Here is a 23,856-nt window from a genome sequence, read left to right on the forward strand (position 1 = left end):
CTGAAATAAATGCCTTTTCTAATTTATTGAGATGCACCTGTATTTGAGAAAGATTTAAGTTTTAACTTGTATGCTATCACTGTGTTTGCTCCAGCGTTCATTTCAGAGTTAGGAACAGTCGCAAACATACCAGATGAAAAAGTGCGGCTATTGTTATTCATTTATTTGTATGTTGTTGTTGTTGTTGTTGTTGTTGCTGTTATGACTACTTTTATTATGATTATAATGTTATAGTGTATATGTATTATATACAGTTATGTGAATAAGAGATATCTTTACCAATTCTGAGATGCAAGTTTTGATGTGGCAGCAATATGTACATTTGTTTTAGTCTTCATTTCTTTTTAATTTATTTTTTGGACACATTCTTCCTTTTATTGGGTCTAGTAAAGTCTCCTTGACTTTCTCCATATGGCGAGTCTATTATCTTAAGAAAAGGCCAGCAGTTGGTTAGACCTCACTTGTGGCCGACGTCCATAACTGCCCTTAACATGAGGCAGGAAGCAAAAGGTTAGTTCAGCAGCTGGTCTCTTTTCAGATAAGTGTAACTCCCTTTCCCTGGGGAGAGTTGATAGATATTGCATTACGACATCGCTGGGGGGGCTTCTTTTGCTGCAAAGGTATTGCTGGGTGTTTCCTTCTTCTTCCAAAGCCAAGTCAAACTCTGCTTGCCAGCTGCTAAGTCTGCTCTGTTTGGCTATACAGCAGTAAGACTGCCTGTCGTTTACACGTTACAGACAGGATCAAAAGCTCAGTGTCTTCAGAGTGATCAGTGTTGGCCGGAATAGCCAGAATTTGACTGAGAAGCCCAGGATGTGGTTAAGGATGAGCTCAGCTTACTGCTGGGAGAGGAAAAGCCCCTGAAAAGTTTGCTGTAGAGTTATTTTAATAATAACAGAGTAATCTTTAGATTATTTTGACAGTTTCTAAACCAGTACAAAGTATAAAAATGGACTGAATTAAACAGTACAAAACTTTGCATTGCCTTTCAAATACATCACTGTGAAAACATAAACAAGGACACCTTTGACCTCTTCAACTCCTTGAGACCACCGGTGATTCCATAACACACTTCGTCATATTCTTCATAACTGTCATAATTCATAAGCTACATTCAGAAGCTGGGCGTCGTACGAGGATGTAAGTGTCCTCTTTCCAGTCAAATAGATGTCATTTTAAACCCTTATAATAAAAGAAGCTGAACTTTTTTTTTTCTTTTCTACTGAAAGTCGACCCATTTTTCCACAAATCTGGGCTATAAACTATAAACGGATGACGTCTCTTCAGTGATCTGCTCTGTAAAAATTACTTTTATAAAATAATACAAAGATTTTCATATTTTTGGCTTTCAGCAGTAAATTGTAAGCATATAGCAATATGCATGATCATAAAACACATTCTGTTAATTTCAGGGGAGCTTTTAAATGAAATAAATAAGAGAATTTAAATTATTTTCATGCAGTTACTGAACAATTTGACTTACGATTTGGTCATGTAAATTCAGATGGAAAAAATCTAAATATGCTCTGAAAAATAAGAGGTTAGAAAGGAAAAAAGTGAATTCATAAAGCAGAAAATTGATGACCAATGGATAACCATCCGAAGTTTTACAGTGAGTGCAGTAGGAGAGTTTATGCATTATGGTCATTGTGCAGTAATAAACATTGCCAAGTTGTCAAGAAAGTACATTTTAACATTTTTCTTAATTGAGTAATTGTTTGCTTGAGTAATCATGAGTCCCAGTTTGGTGTTCTTCCAAGATACTGTCTCAAGGACGCCGGTGATTAGTATGCAGTACATCAACTTAAATTCTTCATGCTAAATTGTTAAACAGGGAGTTGTGCTGCAGCTGCAAGAAATCTATAATCAAGTCAAGACTTGTTCAGTGGGAGAAGAGGCTACGGAAGCTTTGAGGATTAGTTTTCTGAGAAGCTTATTTTTTGCAGCTTGTGGTTTTCACATTCTGCTTTACTTTGAGAGTCTCTGCCATCTCACAGGTGCTTTTTTTTTCACAATATCATTCTTCTGTGAATTTGTACAGACGTTCAGATATGGATCCATGTGTCCCTTATTGTAAAATATTGACTGGCAGAGCTCATGGAAGACTTCATAAGCATGACTGATGTACAGGCCTGTTGGTGTCCCTGTTAACAACTCTACCGTGTTCATATGAAGGTTTTTGTTTTACAATAAATAGGGATGCCTGTAGAGTTGCGCATTATGACTATATTTTGTTTTACGGACAGTTTTATTGTAATCAGTATTATGCTTTTCTGAGCATATTGTGGATATCGTCTGTACTTGAACGGTGAGCAGCTGCATATTTTTTAGAGTTTGATTGCAGTTTTTAAGTGAGTGTCATGTGTTCTGTGTTAAAATATTGTGATACTTTTGTGTATTGTGGAAAAGTATCATGATATATTTTTGCCATATTGCCCACCCCAGTTGCAGAATAATATTGGTGTCTGCAGATAATTGCTTTAAAAAATAATGGACAGATGTTTACATTTGGCCAGTGTTTCAAACCTATATTTATCATATTTATCGCACACAGAGCCGAACATTTAGGCGGTGATGGTCTATTGTGCTGTTTCTGCATTTTATTCATATTGAGTTTTAGTTTGTTTTACTGCGTTTATAACTGCACAGAACTACATGTAATGTTATTCTGTAATAATAATTCATGTACATTTAGTCCCAATTTCAACATCTTACAAAGGTTTGTTTCGGCATCAGCAAATCATTGCCTATCTGAGAATTTCGCACTGGCCCACAATTTCCAGACTGTACAGCATAAGTCTTGGTGAATTGTTGAACTTGGGTAGTGGGTGGATAGTTGAACCAGAGCTGTTCTAGCTGTTCTTCATTTTTTCTTTTAATAAATCCAGCGTATCTTGCACAAAAAGTCTTGTGTATTTAAACAGCTTATTTATTGTATCTATTATGTTTATTTTAAATATGGGCCAATTATGATAAACAATACCCTTTACACCCTCTACACCCTAGCCAATATTATCACGAATAACTGATTATTTATGCATTTACACCATATCACTACAAGCCGCTTATGAAGTGCAGTGAATGTAAGAGTTAAAACTGTAAAGAAGGCTTATTATTTATTTTTTACATAGCCATGATTTATTCATTATTGCCTTTAATTGCAATCTTGGGCCAAGAACAATTCACTTACAATTTAGTTATTCACCAGTGAATAATGTTTTAAATAGTAATATATTGCTGTTGTTGGAACAAAACCTTGTATCTCCGTTTTTGATGTTTATCGGTTTTTTGACATAATTTGAAAATGCCTGTTGTTCTTTATTGTAAGGTAAATTTTATGACGAATAGACAAAAAGAAATGACCCAAAATGACTTGGAAAAATATCTGGTTCCATTGATTTACATTAAAAGTAAAGTAATTTTTTTCCTTCTCTTGTAAAGTTACCTTTTTGGAGATCCTACAACAGTGATATGTATAATGTATTATATAATACAATAATAATAATAATGTAGTTCATTGTGCACCTCAGTTTTTTTAATGCTTTGATTGACTGAATTGAACATACAATGCAATGTATGCTAAAGTTGTTGGATATTGTGTTGATGTAAAAAACTGATACTGTAAGCAAATACAAAACCTAAATACCTTTTGTTTTCGTTACAATTACAAGCACATTTTTTATGCAACACAGTCAGCACTACTAGGATACTTTTTTCTACATAGGCCTGCAAAATTAATGAATATATATGCTTTCTTTTCTGTATAGGTCAACAAAAAGTAAATATGCCTATATTTCCATTAAAAGCTTCTTATGATGATGCAGGTGTGTTGTGACAGTAGCTATTAGTGCTTCACACTTTTTGCATACAACACTGGGAGTAAGAATTTGTCATCACTTAGAAGTGTTATTAAAGCCTAGTTAGTTCAGGATGCAGTAGTTTTTTAACTGTGCCAAATTTTGAAACTGGCTCTATAATAGAGTGGTTAAGTCATCAGCTCTGCATATGGGAAGCACACCACTGCTCTAATATTAGACATGGCTCCTACCACTACATTGCTTCCAGTCTATTGATGTCACTGTCCTTGCAGTCCTTGACAATGTGTTCATCATGGAAACTCGTATCGCGGTAACGATAAATATGCTTAACTGTGAAGTCCTACTTTTAATTATTGGTTATTTAGGAAATATTTATCCTTCAATAAACACCAAATGTGGAGGGCCATAAGCCAAATAAGACTCCAATTGCAATGTGTTTTGTTTTTTTTTTTTTTTTTTTGGTACCTCAGGGTCAAGTTGCTGAAGTGCTTCAAGCTACAGCATATTTATTTGTTGTAAGTTAAGTGTTGTAAGGAAAGGGCTTGATTTAGTGACTCTAGGTTATACTCTGCCTCGTGTTGAAAAAAAAAAAAAAACATTGGAGAGAGTCACAGAATTACTGGAGAAAAATGAACGCCCATAGCAGTAAAGCTTGGAGGATCAGAGACAGCCATCTGGCAGACTTGCTTCCCTGACTGTTGTGGTTCTGCATGGGGTGATATCCAGATGGTAGACTAGCATGCTTTAGTGCCGGGAATCCAACACAGAAACATTAAGAGAAAATCAAAACATATTGTTATGGATTTATGCTCAGAGTTTAGTGGTGTTTTTTTTTTTTTTGTTTGTTTTGTTTTGTTTTTTTTAAGTGTCATGTGAGTAAATTATTATAACTGTAAATTATTGTAACATTTTATAACTTTCTAATATGTGATTTGTATGTTTGTTGTTGCTTTTTCTTCAGTATTAATAAAGTAAAAAATAAGGGCCTTTTGTAAATTTTCTCTCACATCAGTAGTCTGACTTCTAGTTTTGCTTTATTTAACAGTTAGATAGAGACACTCTTTCTGGCAAAGAATTGGGGAAGGAAGGGTCACTTAATATAGACATGCTTTTTGTCTGTGCCCTTTGAGACACTTTCAGTTGTTTTACTTATGAATTTTATGGTATGTGTGTTCTCATGTTTGTGTAGGGTGCTTTTGGAGTCTCGACGCAAATCAAAGAAGATCACAGCCCGTGGCATCTTTGCTGGAGGCCGAGTGGTGCGGGGAGTGGATTGGCAGTGGGAGGACCAGGATGGGGGCAACGGCAGGAGGGGAAAGGTAAATAAAGTTGTGCTTTAAATTCTTAAATCTCGAACAGTTATCAGATTACATGTGTTATTGATTTCTTAAGTGAAAGTATGTCAACACATTCTTTATGGGAAATCGCTTAAATGTGGCTTTTTCACAGGGTGAACCATTTCAGTTGTGCAGAGTTTAACATATTGGGGGCTTGGGGGCAGGGAATAAAACATAAGATACTAAATTTGGTGTATATTGTATATTTTGTATGTTTTGTTTTATTTTTCTCCCCATTCTATGAAATTCAGTAAATAAACAGTAATTGTGCATTAAAATGTGCATCAGCTTGTTTTTTTTGTAGAGGATGTGTTAACAAAAACATGTAACCAGGGGTGCTAAACTTTGGCTTAACTCTGTTTCTTTTCTTTAGGGCTGAAATAATTCACAAATTGATACGATGCAGTCTTGATTTTGTATACTTTCAGTTTATTGGAGCATTCAGCACTATAAATGTACGGTATTTAAGAGTTCAGAACGCCACAGACTGGTTTCTTAGCATTACAGGAACAGTAAATTATTTCTCTATAATGTGATGTCTACAAGCTAATATTTTAGCCCTGAGTTAAGGTGCTAGCCATGACACAATGTGATACATTCCAGTGCAGTACAGTACATTGTGTTATTGCACCCATTTCTTTTAATTTCCTTAAAAACAAAGTCTTTCTTGCAGGAAATTGTGAAAGTTCTGTAGCTTCAAGTGCGTTTGTGCGTTTTTTTTGGTCTAAACTGCTGTAAAACTGCTGCTTGATCACTGTCTTGCGTGTTGTTCTACGGGCCATTTAACCCAACAGTCCCTGAATTTAGAGGCCAGCGTACAACTTTACAAGCTTGTCTCACTATTTGCTGTTATAAATAATGCTGAAAGATTTGCTGCAGCAAATTTATGCATGACACCAGAAATGATCCAAAACACCACTTGATGCCAGACAGTTTTTCATAGTAAATGAGCATCACTTCTCTTTCAAGTGTGGCTTTCTTGTCAAACCATTGGTGAGGAGCTAGAGGATGGCAGAACGGATGATAAAGTAAAATACACTGCAAAGACAGAGGGAACCTGGAGGGGAAATGTGAGAAGAGGGCTGCTGTCCTGTAAATGCTTATATCTTTAAGCAGGTGTAAGAGTTTGATGTGGGTCTATCAAAATGATCAAATGCCATATTTTTGTTTGTGTACTTTGCTTACAGTGAAAATCCTATAGTTTTTCCCCCTTTTAAGATCTTTAAAAAAGCCTTGAACAGTTTTGTGGATCGCTGGTAATAAATCAGTCTGAATGAGTGTCACTGTTGCACTAATAAAACAGCCAACATGTCCATCGCTTCACCCTCTGATATTGCTATGGCAGCATACTTGTGCTTATCTGTAGATAAAATGTTGTATGAGAAGCTACTGCAATCCAAGAGTATTTAGAGGAATTTCCACCACAAATTCTGTATGTTTCTCCAATAATAATTATTAATAATTATCTAATAATTTTCTGTGTTTCCCCACAGAAAGGCTGTACTTGGTTGTAGGGCTGAATGATTTTGGGGAAAAATATCTAATTACATTTGCAGCATTTAGCAAACCCTCTCATCCAGAGTGACTTACAAAAAGTGCTTTGTTGTCATGTCAACTCAGAGAAAGTATCTTTGCTAGTTAAATGTGTTTATATATATTTCTGTGGTTTAGTGCACAGAAGCTTACAATGCACCGTTTATGTATTTATTTATTTTTTTAAATTCTTTTTATTCCATAAACCATATGTTGGTTAATGGAGAAAATGAAAGTGGAAATGAGTTTGAATATCCATATAAGCTGCAATACCACCCATCTTCTGCCAATACCAAACACCCCTAACCAAACCCCTACCCCACCCCGTAAGCTTCCTTGCTTACTTTTTGAGAGTAAATTTTTAAGTTGTTAGTGATTAAATGTTTCAAACATTTCGAAATGTTCGTGTTGTTAATGACTCTGAATTTCAGACTGCAAAAGTTATTCACCCTCTGAAGAAAATGCATAAATGTAAAAGCATGGCTGATGGCTGTGTCGTCCCGCTCACTTCTCTTTCTGTTCTCTCAGGTGACGGAGATACAGGACTGGAGTGCAGCCAGCCCCCACAGTGCAGCCTACGTCCTCTGGGACAACGGGGCCAAGAACCTTTACCGAGTTGGCTTTGAGGGCATGGTGAGCCTCCCCCACAACGCCTACACAAAAAAGGAGGAGTTAGCTGGCTTTTGTGTTCTCTTCCACTGCATACACGCGCACACACACACACACACACACACACACACACACACACACACATGCAGAAAAGCCCCAGTTTCTGGGCTGAGGCCCATTTGTGAAACCCAAGCAGCCGGCATGTGCAAGGCCCCCATTGTTCAGGCAGCTGGAAGCACCATCTACATGATAAAGGAAATCTGCTGCCTTTTTCTGTCTCTATGAGGATGACAGAGTGGACTTGGAGGTCAAAGGAAGAAGAGGGGAGGGAGAGTTGGCCTGGGGAACGTGTGCCTGTTTTTCTTGAAAATGTGTTTCTGCATCCTCATTGGCTAGCCACATCTAAATTTGAACCAATGAGCTTTCTACATGAATATGAGCTTTCGCCTTTTGTTATTTTAAATCTGTCTGCGTTGTGCTGGGGACATCTGCCACTAGATTTATTACATTTGAATAGATGGTATAAATTGTTGACCTAATTAATCAATATTTTGCTGAGCATCATTGGCTTTTTCAAACATTGAAATTATTTCATATTATTTAGTTATCTGTAATGGTTTACATTACTTTTAGTTTTTCTTTGCATCCTCATATTGGATTTGGTTACGGTATTTTTGCCACTAAGGAATCAGTGGGGGAAAAAGTCATTTTTGTGGGCTTTAGTCTTAAAACCTTCTGAAAATATTGGATTGTGTCACTCTTTTGTCTGATAGACTTGTGAGATTGTGTGTAATAAACCCCCCACTGATTCCTTATCATTTTGTGCCCCCAGACATCGCCGCTTGCTGATAAGTCTTGTTTGTACCGTGTATGTAATGACCCCCTTTCCAAAAAAACACCTTTTGAGCATGTTTTACATAGGTGAGAGATTGCGATTACCATACAGACTGAGGAGCCTTTCAAATACATGGCACCTTTCTTCAGTAACTAATTCACAGCACAGCAAGTAATGCAGCAGCACCTCAAAGAAGCTGTTAAAACTTACTACTTTTGTTCCAACTTGTTCTGTGTGGTTTGGTAAAATCACTTTTACAGCCTATAAATTGCTTCTTGTCAAATTAATAAAATGGCTAAAGCTTACTGTGTTAAAGGGGAACTCCACATTTTCTAAGTTGCTGCATGACTAATCATTGGGATGTATACAAATCATTCAGTGTGGTTTGGTGTGAAATGGTTGAATGTGGAGAAAGTTACAGGCTCTAAATTCTGTACTGAGGCAGTGATGGCAACCAGGGGTCACCATGTCTACAACACAAAGCCATTGTTTTTATTATCCAAAATGACCAGTGAATCTACACGTCTTGAGGTATTAGTAATGTCAAGAGTAAAATCATTATAAATCTGAAAACAATAAACGTTTTAAGCCAGAATACCCGTCATTAAACAATATATCGGACATTGAGCAGCATATTCATAACTTCTTCTTGGGGGCATTAAGCGCTTCAGATGTTTGGTTCCTATCACCACCACCGTGGACAACTTCTCACTTGGTAAATTTCTCTAGAACTGAGCATTTCACATCAAACCACTCTGAATGAATGTTTGCATCTTAATGATTTAAATATTGAAATCGGTGGAATTCCCCTTTACGTTTGCCAATATACTGTTGTTACTGTAGCCTACTGTTGTTACAAGCCTGATCAATGTGAAATATTCTTTGTTTTTCAGTGGAATCACAGTGTTAGTTAAGTTCGTGCTTCACTATCAAAAACAGTTGTGTACGTAGAAGACTGCAGCATGGCTTTATCTGTTTAACAAGTAGAACCTCATGAAGAAGTGCTGCTGTGGAGAGTTCTGAAGCCAGACAACATATCAGGATTGATACAGGACATGAACTACACGTTAAAAGAAAAAAAAAAACAGAATACTTGACAAATGTTTTCTTTCAGTGCATCTTAGTGCCCTGAACAGTGCATGTAATGGCTGTTGTGATTCCCAGTGCTATCGTCAATCGTATGTCTGTCCTCAAGCCTAGATTCTGACTTGAAAACATCAATACCTGAAATTCAAAGGGATTTTTTTCGTGTTGCCCCAAATAACCCATAACAGAATACTAAAGTATGTCACGGTGGTTAGCCATCTAAGGCCTACATACCATTTATGGCAGTGTTATTCATTTGTGGGAAATACAAATACCAGAGAAGTCTGCAACATGACATGCAATATGAAGGGATGTAGTGTTACAGTAAATGAACAGAAGATTAACAGTAAATTAGTTAAAAGCAGTCCTGCCACAACAACGGATGTAGTACTTTTAAGTGTTTTTTTTTTTTTTTATTTAAATTCTCATTAGTTTCTCTCCCCAGAACACTTTGTCTGGTTATTTTTAAACCTTAAAACATCATGGTTGATTTAGTCGTTTGCAGTTTATGCAAAGTATCTCCAATAGCTTGCAAATTGTGCTGCCTTTGCAGCATATCCGATTTCAGATCAACAGACAACTGTTTGCTTTGAATATTTACACCAAAAGGACATATGTGGCATCATTTGCAAATGAGGTCACTATGTAGACGGGCTAAAGAAAGGCACATTGCAACAGTGCAAATAGCATAATGGAAAAAAAAAAGTTTGAAAGCTTGTTATCAAGTATGTGGTACTATTTCATTTTTATTTTAAAGCGTGGAGCAGATCCTTTTGAGTCTTGGGTAGAATCTGACCTGGAAATGCAAATTAGGTATCGATGGTTTATTAATTTTCCTTTTTTTTTTCCTTCCACAGTCAGACTTGAAATGTGTGCAAGATGCTAAAGGGGGCACGTTCTACAGAGACCACTGTCCAGTGTTGGGTGAGTACAAGAACTATTTTTATTCTTATTAATGTTTTTGTTTTAAATGAGGGCATTTTGGTGTCATTTCATGTTTTCAGCTAATTTTTAATGTTGTTTTTTATTAGAAAAATCTTTATTTTTTATCAGAAGAATCCCTTCTTCTATTCCTTTCTTTTCTCATGAATGTATACATATCATCATTATTGTTATTATATATTTCTTAGAACATACAATAAGATAAGTACAGTTTCATCTTGGGTAAAAGTTCTCAATACAAAAATGAACTGTATGTTGACTCGTATGTTAAAACAATAATTTCTGGTTTTATCCTGTTTTCATGTATTAATATAGTCTGATTTGCCTCCACTAGATGTCAGCACTCTATTGAAAGAACAATATTCAGCCATACACTGTGGTGGCACATTCTCCCTTTAAAAGTCTTCCTGGCCTCAGGCCATAATTGACTCTCTTCTGTCCTAGCTGCAGTTGCATGGCTGAATAAAACAGAATGAACTCGCATAACAAGCACTCAGTAATATTTCTGCTTTGAACAAGCATCCGCAAATGAAGGAAGAACTGATAACTCTAAATTTGGACCCGTTTATCACTTCTAAATTAGTACAGTAGCTAGTTTTGGTTCCCATTACTGCGTACTCTTATTTCCTGTGCTGCCTATTTGTGCAGTTCTTCTAGTTGTCATGTTATCGGCCTTTGCTATGCCGAAACTGCAGAAGGCTGCAGTATGCAAATGAGCCTTCTAACCAATCACAGTCATTTGTACCTGTGTGCTGTGGGCAATCACAGTCCCAGATGAGTGTTTCTGTGGCAAGACATTAATGTAATCCAACAAAAGAACATCATTTTGGTTAAAATAATTCAGGCAAATCACATTCAGTCAGCAGAGTGTTACATATATTGCAAGGTTAGTCAGTTTGTCTTTGTTGACCAAGCTCATTATGCCTCCCCAGGTGAGCAGAATGGGAACCGGAACCCAGGTGGCCTGCAGATCGGAGACCTGGTCAACATCGACCTGGACCTGGAGATCGTTCAGTCTCTGCAGCATGGCCATGGAGGCTGGACTGACGGAATGTTCGAGACGCTCACCACCACCGGCACTGTGTGCGGCATTGATGAGGACCACGACATTGTTGTCCAGTATCCCAGCGGCAACAGGTCAAGGCTCCTTTCAGTCACAGAATCTGCATGGCATACATTTATGGATTAGATAGAGCGCATCTATGTTTGTTGTTTTTGTAATATTGGTAGTTTACAGGGTTTTTTATTTTAGGTCCCAAGGCCCATTCATACAAGTAGTTTTTTCATGTTGAAAAAGCAATTTGTGTGTGTGTGTGTATGTGTATTGAGTCACTGCTTGTGTTTATAGCTGCCCTTTTACCCCAGCTTGGAAAAAAATGTATTCAAATATAAAAAAAAGTTCACATAGACTATTTTAAGACTTAAAATTTTAATTTATACTTAAAATTAAATTGTTGTTATCATCATTATTATCATTATCATCAATTAATTTCGTTATCATTGTCATCATATTATATGTTAACTATAATATCAACAGTATATAAATGTTTAAACATGTAACAGTAATTTGTGTTTAATGTCTGCCCTGCGATGGACTGGCAGCCTGTCCAGGGTATTTCCTGCGCAGTGACCGCTGGGATAGACTCCAGCTCCCACATGATCCAGGAGGATATGCGGCTTAGAAGATGAATGAATGAATTATAGTTATTTAATGCTGGCTTAAGCAACTATTAACACTATTCTTGTACATTTATGTAAATATATAAATATTTAAGCCTTCAGTTGCCTTTGAATTCTTCTGATATAAATGAAAAGATTAAACAGTGACAGTTGTATTTCTTGAAAATAAATCTCTAGAAAATATAAAGCTTCAAATATATTCACTGTAATTTAAAAAATAATCTGTGTAATGGCCCTACATGCATCTGATGGCACCATGGATGAATGACAAGTTTTGTGTGGCTTCATGTAGACAATACCAGTTAAAATAAATATGGCTTTTTTGTCTGATAGCAGTCTTTTATGTTGAGACACTCCTTATATTTACTTTAAACCTGATTTTTATTTCTTGGATTGTTAAGGTGGACGTTCAACCCTGCAGTACTGACAAAAGCCAACGTGGCGCGCAGCGGGGAGGTGGCGGCTGGTGCAGAGGGAGGGAGTTCTCAGTTCATGGTTGGAGACCTGGTCCAGATCTGCTACGATATTGACCGCATCAAACTGCTGCAGAGGGGCCACGGGGAATGGGCTGAAGCCATGCTTCCGGTGAGCTTCTGTAACCGCCAGCTTTTATCTTCCATCGAGCTTCAGCTTTAACCATAAACGGAACACGAGTGTAGAGTAGGAGAAACTCTACTGCTGTAATGGCGTTCAGAAACATTGTGCTATCGCAACTAATCACATCAGCCCATTTTCAAGCACTTCATGAATTGCATCCAGCACTCAGAACACAATACAGTCGAGTGGCCCTAGTTACTGTTCTTGATCTCAGTGACACTAGACTACCTGAGTGTTTTTTGTTTTCTTATGCTAAATCTTTGCTTTTGTGTATCTTGTTTTCTTTTATTTCATGTAAGTTTTAAAGGGACACCTTGGCCAGAATGAAAAATTTGACCATTGCTCCATCTTTTATAAGAATGCTTTGATGCCTCCTTAGTCTCCAAGGTAAAATTTTCTGGTTTAAAGACTAAGAGAGCGCCCTTCTGATGATGCATCTTGAAGAAGGAACTTTTGAAAAACTACAGCTGCTTTGTGGTGGTATTGTGGAGCTGGGCTATTTTGAAGTGGCTTGAAAGGAAGGCAGGCGGCTAATGGATTGCTTAAACAATGGACATGACTTGTTAGAGGAGGAGGACAGCCAGCTAAAGGCTGCAGTCAGCAAGGTAGCTGACATTCTAGGTAATGTAGCTCATTTTGGTTTCTTTTCTCTGGCTGAAATCGTAAATGTCTTATATCTAACAGATGAGCCAATCTATAACGGAGGAATGTTAACTACGTTTAGTACAAGTTACTAAACACAAAGCTTGGATTTATTGCCCACCTTTTTGCTAGTTTGTTCTGATTTTGGTGCTCATCAGTTTTTCAAACTCCATGCGTGCCACTGCTGCTGTGGTTTATTTATTGGATGGTTCGCACCACCATCCTCCTCATTCACAGGATTGTCTGGATTAGAGGCTAACAGCCACTGAGTGGCCTTGCACAGCATGCGCGGTTTATGTTTCTTTGAACACCATGCTTTGTTTTCCTCCATGGACAAAGCTTAACAGAATTCCAATAGCAATAGTTATGAGCAATAGAAATGAGAAATGGTGCTGCAAGCCCAGGAGCCTTTGGGTATTCTCCTCTTAAAAGAGCCTCATCTCATTTTAAAAAGCCAAACCGTGGACTTATTGATTTTTTTTTTTTTCTCTTCCTCACCCCCCTTCCTCACCCTACCCCTCTCACCCCAACTCCACCTTAATGTTATGGAGTGGTATGAGTATTGTTCTGTGTTGGCAAAGTTATGGGTGCTGTTGAGTGTGAACTTTATTCATTCTTTAAGTCTTTCTTTCACTCGTTCTTTTTCTTCCTGGTTTCATGCCTGTTTGGGTTTGTTTCATTTGGTTTTGTTTAGATATAACAAATTTTGGTCCTCCAAGCAGCTACTTGGAAAGTTTCATTGTCACACGCACTTTGGTTTTGTTTTGTACTCACCAGACTCTGGGTAAAGTGGGCAGAGTGCAGCAGATCTATTCTGACAGTGACCTGAAAGTGGAGGTGTGCGGCACTTCCTGGACCTACAACCCAGCTGCTGTCACCAAAGTGGCCCCTGCTGGCTCTGCTGTTACCAATGCCTCTGGAGGTAACGCTCATATCCACAGGCATCCGTATGCACACTTTAGCATATCTGCATCTTATGAACTGGCCCTGTGTGCTCTAAGCCCTACTCCTCTCCTCAAAGTCCATCCTTTAGTGACATCAACCATGTGCGGAAGTATTGGGAAAGACCTCAGGACGAGAGGTGTAAAAGCATGCGTATGGAATGGACTCATGCATACATGTACATTAAAATTATGCTGTCAGTTGTACTCATTTTTAAATGAGCTAATTTGCTTATTTACAGTGGCTCAATATGGATTACAAGCATAATGCAGCTTACGTACAAGGTGTTTTAGTAAATTGGTCCTCATTTGTATCTCAAGTAATTTAAGTAAAGTCCTCACAAAAGGCTGCACTAAGGGCACTTATGAGTGCCCTGTGAATGCCAAGTTGAGAAATGTGACCCCCTATGGCAGAGGTCTCAAACTCACGTAACCTGGGGGCCACTAACCAGGTCTTTTCCAAGGGTCGCTAGTTGAAACAATGCAGGGGAAAAAGTGTTTAAGTATGAATTTTAACTGCATGAGAAATTCTTGACCACTGTTCATTAGCTATTCTTCTGTGTGTGTGTGCGTATGTGTGTGTGTGTGTATGTGTGTGTGTGTGTGTGTGTGTGTGTGTGGGTCTACAGTTAATTTTAATAGAAGTTACAAGATATGTATAATGGGAGGAATAAAGTGACATGCAGTGAAAATCTCACATTCAGGAGTCAATGGATGGCAGTGTAGACTTGTTAGTAGTGTTAACGATTCTATAAATAACTTTGCAACTTGGATGAAACTATATTATGTATATTATGTAGCTGAGTGTGAGATATTAGAGTTCAATGTAACTCATTGAGAACATAATGCAGCATGCATCATAAGTTAACTCATTTTGTGTTGAATGCATCTTTTTGTCATCAGAGCGCCTGTCTCAGCTGCTGAAGAAGCTGTTTGAGACTCAGGAGTCTGGAGATATTAACGAGGAGCTGGTGAAGGCAGCAGCCAATGGAGACCTGGCTAAAGTGGAGGACATCTTGAAGAGACCGGATGTGGACGTAAGAATCCAGTTTGCTTACTAACCAGCTTTTTATTTATTTATTTATTTTATTTAATTTAATTTTAAAGCCAGTCAAAAATATGGCACTCTGTACTTCAAATATGAATTCTAAGTATATTAAAAGCAATCAGTGAAGACCTCAGCAACACACCCAAAAATAATCCTAAAATGTCACCGTAGTCTTGAAAAGTAGCTTCAGATTTTCTTAGTGAAATCCTCCCGATCAGATCAAACCCACCATCAAAGCATGGCGGCTGCTACTATATGTATGAGATTCCCTTGTTCTCTCCCTTGGGCCCACCTGTTTATGTAACAGAGAGCTGGCACTGTGCACAGGAGAGTGCTTTTGTAGTCAACACTTGGGACTAATATTCAAGGCATATGTAATTGTGGATAATATGGTAATTAAAGTTGCGGGTAAAATATCACTTGCTCGACCTTGAGACTGCAAGTGTGTTTTATACTTTCAAAGTATTGGTCTTGGTGACTTTTTGCTAAGCTTTCATCTAAAATAGACCAAAAAGAGAAAAAAGGATGAAGGTTTTAACCCCAAAAAACGATGCAGCAGGTCTACGATAAGGTCTAAGTGTCGACATCTATGATATTACAGGTAATTTTAAAGGTAATGAGAATAGGAAATGGTGCTTACAAACACCTGCTGGATTTTATGTCATATTTTAGCCTGCTAATGTAATAATTTTAGTAAATTTACTTAATTTAAGCTGTTTTAATTTGTCAGGTTTTGGTTTTGTGTACTGCATTTCGGTTTAAGATAGGAATTTTCATTCCATTATGATCTATTTGTGTGTGTGTGTGTGTGTGTGTGTGTATATGTATATGTGTGTATATATATATATATATATATATATATATATATATATATATATATATATATATATATAAGTATGTGTGTGTTTTCATATATATATATATATATATATATATATATATATATATATATATATATATATATATATATGGCCCTGCGAGTCATCCGTAGTTCGTTGAGACTTGACCGTGCGTGGCGTCTCTCATTAAGAGTAGAAGAGTAAGTGCATGTGTTTACATGCAAAGATTTTTGCCAATCTGATTGAAAACAATCGGATTACAGATTAAGATTGAGGTGTTTATGCTCACTCTACTCAACAGTCTGATGGAAAATGCTCACTGCAAGTAATCCGATGCAAAATAAACGTTACCATGGCAGTGAACATCACGTGCTTGTGTTTTTAATTGCTTTAAACTGATGTCAGACTCAGGAAAACGTGCTTCACCTGTGCTTATAAAGGAAGCGGTGAGAGGAAGACATTGTGTTCTGAGACACATAAGCTGGACGTCCGTCTCACCGCCGTCTTTTAAAGATCAGAGTATAACTTCGCCTCCTCTGCAGACCAGCTTCTGCTCCGCCGTGTTGAACGGTCTAAACTTTTGCTATGACGCGACGTGCATGCACAGAACGTACTTACACGTTCTGATTGGAGTGTAATCGGATTCAGGCGTTTACACGGCTATTATTCTTCTATTTAATGGATTATTTACAGGTTTTCCCACCTGGCTCAATCGGATAGAAATTGTATTCCAAATGGCCTCAATCGGACTAGACTATTCTGATTGAGCTATTAGTCAGATTATTAACAGATTAGGCTGCATGTAAACGTGGCATGCTGTTTACAATGCTGTAGCATTGTGTGTATGTATGTATGTATGTATGTATGTATGTATGTATAAAAACATTCAGTCGCTACAGAGTAAGTAGTGGGAAAAATTTATTGCACAGCAAATTGCCAGGTGTGTTTTAATAGGAATATCTACAAACATGCATTTGTACACACCATTGCTTTAGATGGTCTTTTGACCTTAGTAGTTCAGAAATACCCTTTATCCTCTCTGTAGCTGAGCCAGCCTTGCACCTCCACTGAGACAGAGGTCCTCGATGAATGTCTCATGCCTGCAGAAGGCTCATTAGAGTAAAAGGTTTTTGCCTTTTTGCTGGGTTAGCTGGCTCCTCTGTGCTGGTGCCAGAGCAGCAAGGCCTGGTCCAGAGCCCTGTCTGGTCCCCATAGGAGTAATTGCCTAAAGTGTGTACAGAAAGTGAGGGAAAGGAGAGAAGGGGAAAAAAAAGGGATGGGGCAGCCGGCCAAGTGATACGCCCAACAGGACAAGACGTGTCCCGTGAACGCTTCAGGAGCTCCAGCATCAATATTCATGCCATCACACGCTGCTTTAACTTACCGCAGTGCTGCAGATCACACAGAGGAGCATTGCAAAGCACGCATGCACACAGTTTGTGTTCAGATGCGAAAGTACCCGCTCGTACGCTAGTATTACTATCTTGGAGTACTCCCAGTAACTCATAATACTGTAGCAGAACAGTGCTATGCCTGAACTTAACCTTGACCTTAGTAGCCAGAAATATTTTTCTGTTTTTCAAGAAAAATAAAAGGAGCAGTTGTCAAAGATAAATCAAATGTAGTCATGTAAAAGACATTTTTAAAAGAATTTAAGAAAAATTCTCTCATTATGTCTCATCAGTGCTGGGCAATATAGTAATACCGGCATACTGGTAGTAGTTAATTGCAGACAGCTGCATAAAAATTTGCCTTTTGCAGATTTAACATATTTCAAACCATATGATACATGTATTGTACACTAGAAAAGCAGAATGTTTAGGTGATGCTGGGTTAATGCGCTAAATTATCTGCATTTTATTAATTTTTCCAAAGTTTAACCAGCATTGGCAGATACACTGTATTGCTAAAATGAATGTAAATTTGGTACTCAGATGGTGATAAATACAAAGAGCTATGCTCCCATACACACTGACCCATATACACTGTTGTACATTTCATTTGAACAAGTCATAATCACGTGTGCTGTCCCTGCCTTTCATTTCCAGGTGAACGGTCAGTGTGCTGGACACACAGCCATGCAGGCGGCCAGCCAGAACGGCCACGTGGACGTGCTGAAATTACTGCTGAAACACAATGTGGACCTGGAGGCCGAGGTAATCTGGTGCACCCGGCAAGATTCATCTTATTGTCCTCAACCTAGTCCTTTGTCCCCCAGCAGCCTTAATGGAGCTTAATGTTGCTTCTGTCTTTTAACCTGAATTGCATTTAGGACCTAAAAAGCGGTGATGTGAAGCTAATTGAAACCAGCAAGATGCACTTACTCATATTTAAACCACCAGACAAGTGTCTGTATTTTTAAATAGACCTCTAGAGGATGGCTTCTGCCCATAGAGCCTGATTGGTTAGAGTAAATATCTGAACAAAACAGAGGATGTAACAATTCTGATGCAGTATCTAAAAGAAATTACTATAATTGTTAAACAGTAATGCTCTCAACCAGTCTTTGTGGAGACTATTGTCAGTTCTAGGTATGCAATTTGTGGGGGTTATTTTGTTAAATCCAACCAAACTGGCTCTGTAAAGTCCAGACAATATTGTCAGAATTTCAAAAATCAAGTCGGATCTTGAACCTGTCCAGGGTGTATCCTGCCTTCCGCCCGAAGACTGCTGGGATAGGCTCCAGCTCCCCCCCGCGACCCTGACGGAGAAGCGGCTTGGAAAATGGATGGATGGATGGAAGTCGGATCTTGACTTCAGAATCGCAATTCATATTGACCCTTAAAGCCACAGGGGACCTAAAGCCTAAAATTAAAATTTAAAATTTTCGAGTCGAATGCGAACCGAAATCCTAAAATTTAACTTTAAAATTTTAGTCAAGTGTGCATGCGCGTGCGTACATGCTGCCTGTTACAGTAGCTCCCGTTTGTGTTGTTTTTTTTTTCTTCTGAACATAGTTTATTTATTTGACGAGGCAACTTGGGGAAGCTGTGCCCTCTCGAAACATGCTTTTTGTTCTGCTTTTTCGCTGTGAAAGTGCTTAGTTCGCTCTCATGTTCTGCCGCTGCGCAGCAACATGGCCTCTTTATTTACACACGGGATCAGCTGATCGCGATGAAGCCGGTCGGCATGGTGACCAGGACAACAAACATCGCCGAAGAGCTTTGGAGATGGATGCACAGGGGATGCAGAGGAGGAACAAACCAACACATGGGGAAAGCGAGGGTGAGACGATGGAGGCTTGTGGAGAAGAGGGCATGTAAACCACATCTCCCCTCCCTCATCTTTCGCAATGTGAGATCGCTGGCTAATAAGATGGACGAGCTAACCGCACTAGCCAAGAGTCAGAAGAGGGAGTACCGGGAGTGTTGTTGGAGACATGGCTACACCAGGACGTCCTGGATTCCATCGATGGCTTCAGGCCGACCAAGAGTGATAAGCGCAAAGGAGGAGGGCTCGCTGTGCTACTCAATAACCGCTGGTGTAACCCTGGTCACATTACTATCAAGGAATGTGCCTGTTGCCCGGACATTGAGCTGTTGGCTGTTGGACTCAGGCCATATTATTTACTACGCGAGTACTCACATTCTATTATCGTGATTGTTTATGCCCCAACGTCAGCGTGTGACGTCATTTATTCAACTACAGTGCGTCTCCAAACTCAACACCTGAGTGCCTTTATCGCCTTTATCCAGAACACTGGACCTGCTGTATGCTAATGTTAAGGACGCATACAGCTGCTGGGTGTGGAGCTGGACTCGCTGACGGCAGTGTCGGAGAGGAGGCCGCTGTCTAAGCTGCAGACCATTATGGACAAAGGCTCCCACCCACTCTACGACACGGTGATGAGACACAGGAGCTCATTCAGTGCAAGACTCATTCTACCGAAATGACCACAGAGAGCCACAGGAGGTCATTCTTACCTGTGGCTATCAATCTCTATAACTCCTCCCTCAGTGTGTGATTCACAAAGTGGGGTTCATCTGTACAAAACTCAATACCTAACTGTTCATATGTGTAATAATAATAATTGGGTGTAATAAATTAGAGGCACAATAATTTTAACTGCCTTTTACTAGATGTTTAATATTTATTATCACAGTCACCACCACTTTACTTTATTCATAAGAACTTAAATCTCGTGTACATATTGCAAATTTCTCTTTATCTTTGTTTAAAATTATTAAAGTGTTTACTCTTTTACATAAATGGTTGCAACTGTAACAACTGCAATTTCCCTCTGAGATCAATAAAGGCTTCGGATTCTGATTCTGAAACCTAAATCTTTCTAAGTAGGTTAATCTTGGTCTTGTGGGCACACAGTACACATGTGCAAATACTTTTAGTGTCCACTAAATGACCAAAATTCTCATAATTCAGTATAAACTCGGCAGTCTCAAACTTGGGTCACACATATATGAACTGTTTCCTCACTAGTCACAAAGCTGATGCAGCTCCTCAAACCCACTTATCTTTAACAAAACTGTGTTCACCCAACAATGTGTCTGTGTTCAAGCCAGAACTCTAGCAACCAAGCGAAAGCTAACCCAGCAAGCATAACCGGGTTAGCAAGCTAGCTCATCTGTCTGCTTGTTGTCCATTTGTTTGTTCAACCAGCCATGATGCGTTTAGTTCTGCTTCAGTGATATAGCGAGGTAGTAGTGTTGGACTGAAGGCTGTCAATCACAGGTGCACATTAGAACATTAGAACCAAGCCTAGGCACTTCTCTCATGTCTTAAATTATTAAGGCTTAAATAAGTCATGTTTAATCATATTTATCTTTTTTCATTCATGTCATTTCATTTATTCATGTTTTTTTTGGATATTTAATATGACTCTCACTTTCAGTTCATTTTACTTATTGTTCCCTGGAAGTTTACAAAGACGTGTTGTAACACCACAAGTATGCAGTACCTCAAATTGCACGTCATTTGAGTGTCAGTCAAGATTAAACAGAAATCAACCAAATCATGTTCCAATACGTATTTGTGAATGTAACATGGTATCAGGGAGGATCCCTGAGCTAGTTGAGTGTTTAGGGAGGGGGAAAAATTGTTATTGTTTAACATTACCCACGGGTACATAACCAAAACTGGAGTGCAAAAATCATTACACTTGTTGAGATTATGGTAAAAAAGTCTCATGTGATGGCACTCATGACTAAAGCACAAGAATTAACATAATAAAAAAGGTCAATCTATCTTATTCTCCAGGGTATATTTTGGTTTTTCCATCTGAATTTATGTGACCAATTCGTAAGGCAAATTATTCAGTAACTGCCTGAAATAAATGTAAATTTTTGTTTTATTTATTTTTTGTAAAACCTCCCCTCAAATTAACAGAGTGTTTTATGATCATACACATTGTTAAATGCTTACAATTCACTGCTGAAAGCCAAAGGTCTTAGATGCTCAGAGTAGATCATGGAAGAGACACCATCTATTTATGGTTTCAAGTCCAAATTGGTGGAAAAGTGGGTCGACTTTCAGTAGAAAAAAAATAGTGACTTCAGCTTCTTTTATTATAAGAGTTTAAAATTACATCACCCCTCTATTTGACTGGAAAGAAGACAGTTACAGCCTCATACAACACCCACCTTTTGAATGTAGCTCATGAAATATGAAAGTTCTGATGAATATGACACGTTTTGGTCTCAAGAAATTGAAGAGGTTAATTTCAGGTGGAGGTTTTTAGATGAAAAGCACCTCATGAATCTGGCTTGTAACTCACTCGCTCAACCCTGTTTGGTAGTCCAAACACAAGGGGGTGCTGTTAGCACACAGTAGCTTTTGGTGTTTTAAGAGTGGTGCTTTGCATCAGTGACAGTGTCCATGTTTCTGATTAGTCTCTGATAATAACCTAGACTGTTCCTAACTTCTCATACAGATATTGTTGTGTAAATTCCTGCAAATAGTCAAATACTGTGAGGTGTTTGGCTTTTAAACATTTCTTTGCATTTCTGCTCTTCTAAGAGAAATAAGGTCCCTGAGTGGAATGAAAGCTATGTGGGGAAAACTATGTAGTGCTCATAGGCAAGTTTTAAACATATTACCTCAGTGATTACTTGAGGCTCATCGGACCCTGTTATTACTTCAAGCCCTGACGTTTTCCCTCCTATTTCCTTCATAAGTCCTGTAAAAAGGACTTTAAACATTGTTACTTAACCCGCTGTTAAAATGTTGCTTTTTGCCTCCTGTGCCTTGACTATTAATCACACTCTAATTTCTGAGGAGCTTATCTCTCTTCTCTAATGGGTATTTTGTGCTGCAGAAAAGCTTTTGTTCAGTTTTATAGGACTTATTTTCATGGTGAATCAGGTTTGATGATAACAGTCAAATAAGCTTGGGTAATTCTCATGAAACTGCCTCACAACGTTTATGTTATAAGCATTATGCAGATAAACAATATTCTTGTCATTTAGATGGTCACTTGAAGCACAAAAATACAGATACAGCAAAAAAGTTTATTCTTATTTATTTATTTTTTCATTTTATCATTTGTCATTTAATCATTAGCTTTAATCTTCAACTCCTTGAGACAACCACTGGTTCCAAAACGCACATATTGTCATATTCTTCCTAACTTTCATATTTCATAAGATACATTCAAAAAGTAGGTGTCATATTAGAGCTGTCTTCTTTCCAGCCAAATAGACGGGTGATGTAATTTAAACCCTTATAATAAAATAATTTTTTCGTCTACTGAAAGTCGATCCATTTTTCCACAAATCTGGGCTATAAACTATAAACAGATGGTGATCTTCTATAAAAATGATTTTTTATAAAATAATACAAAGAACGTCTGAGATTTTTGGCTTTCAGCAGTAAATTGTAAGCATACAGCAATATGTTTATGATCATAAAACACATGTTCTGTTAATTTGAGGGGAGCTTTTACAAAAAAAAATTACATTTCATGCAGTTACTGAATAATTTGCCTTATGATTTGATCATGTAAATTCAGATAGAAAAAACAAAATATACACTGGGGAGGTTAAAATACTTAGTCTAGGAACAGTATACAGATTTGAAAAGAGAAGGAAAAAAGTAAAACATTATTTGCAGATATATCTTCAAACCAGTGGTGAGAATTTGGTCTCTTAAACTCAATGTCCTTTAAAGCAGTCAGGTTTAATATTGAAGCAGGCATCACTGTTTCTGTTATTAAAAAATAGAAAATGTTTTAATTTTTCAAGTTGATTTAATTTTTCAAGGTTTTGTCAGGTTCTTAAAAATAATCTGCTTATTGTTATTGTATAGTATTTTTTTTATTATTATTTTTAAAGATCAATTTCAAAATTTGTCGATCGAATGCAATTTTGACCTGACATAAGTACATACAGCATCTCCAAGGTGTATATTGACAGAAAGTGCTGCTGTTGGAGCTTCTCCAGCGCTCGTATTAAGAGCAGAAGCAAATGTTAGCATGCAGCTAGCACATCCTCTGTTTACTTATGAGGAGAGGGGGGTGGGGGTGGGGGGGGGGGACTGTACACTAGCAAGGCAGACATTGTTATTCCAAACATGTGATGGGCTCTCCACTCACAATCAAGGGGGAATATTTATGTTCTGGCATCTGGCGATATTTCGGGGCCGAGAGGGGTCTGTTGCTGTGGAGCAGATCGTTCCCGCTGTTAGCTTTGATTGCAGCCTTTTTGCAAATGTTTGGTGTTCCCTTTGTGTTCGGTTGTCTATAATGAATATCATGAGAGGGTAAGGAGGGACCTGAGAGTCACATCAAAGAAATGTATAAGTGTATATGCAATTATCCTGCAGAGAAACACTGATATTGTCTGCTTGGAAATATGAATGATGTTCAGGGTACCACTTGACAGTTTGGTTGAATGTTTTTTTTTTTTAATCGTAAAGGCATTTTGATGTAAAGGCTTTGGCCTATGTGCTTGAAATTTGTTTCCAATATGTGCATAAATGGTAAAGCTGACTATGAA

General features: G+C 38.0%; 1 protein-coding gene across 10 annotated transcripts in view; it reads left to right on the forward strand.

Annotated features, from left to right (window-relative positions):
* Positions 1-23,856, forward strand: part of mib1 (mindbomb E3 ubiquitin protein ligase 1) — an 83,149-nt gene that overhangs the window by 8,445 nt on the left and 50,848 nt on the right. For all 10 annotated transcript variants that reach the window (XM_017702489.2, XM_037531277.1, XM_017702490.2 and 7 more), the window contains 8 exons: positions 5,008-5,137; positions 7,217-7,321; positions 10,076-10,142; positions 11,093-11,297; positions 12,242-12,425; positions 13,857-14,001; positions 14,924-15,057; positions 17,956-18,063. In XM_017702489.2, coding sequence (XP_017557978.1) covers positions 5,008-5,137; positions 7,217-7,321; positions 10,076-10,142; positions 11,093-11,297; positions 12,242-12,425; positions 13,857-14,001; positions 14,924-15,057; positions 17,956-18,063 — 1,078 coding nt within the window. The remainder of the gene's footprint in view (positions 1-5,007; positions 5,138-7,216; positions 7,322-10,075; positions 10,143-11,092; positions 11,298-12,241; positions 12,426-13,856; positions 14,002-14,923; positions 15,058-17,955; positions 18,064-23,856) is intronic.

Source organism: Pygocentrus nattereri, chromosome 19, assembly GCF_015220715.1.
Source record: "Pygocentrus nattereri isolate fPygNat1 chromosome 19, fPygNat1.pri, whole genome shotgun sequence".
Lineage (NCBI taxonomy): Eukaryota > Metazoa > Chordata > Actinopteri > Characiformes > Serrasalmidae > Pygocentrus > Pygocentrus nattereri.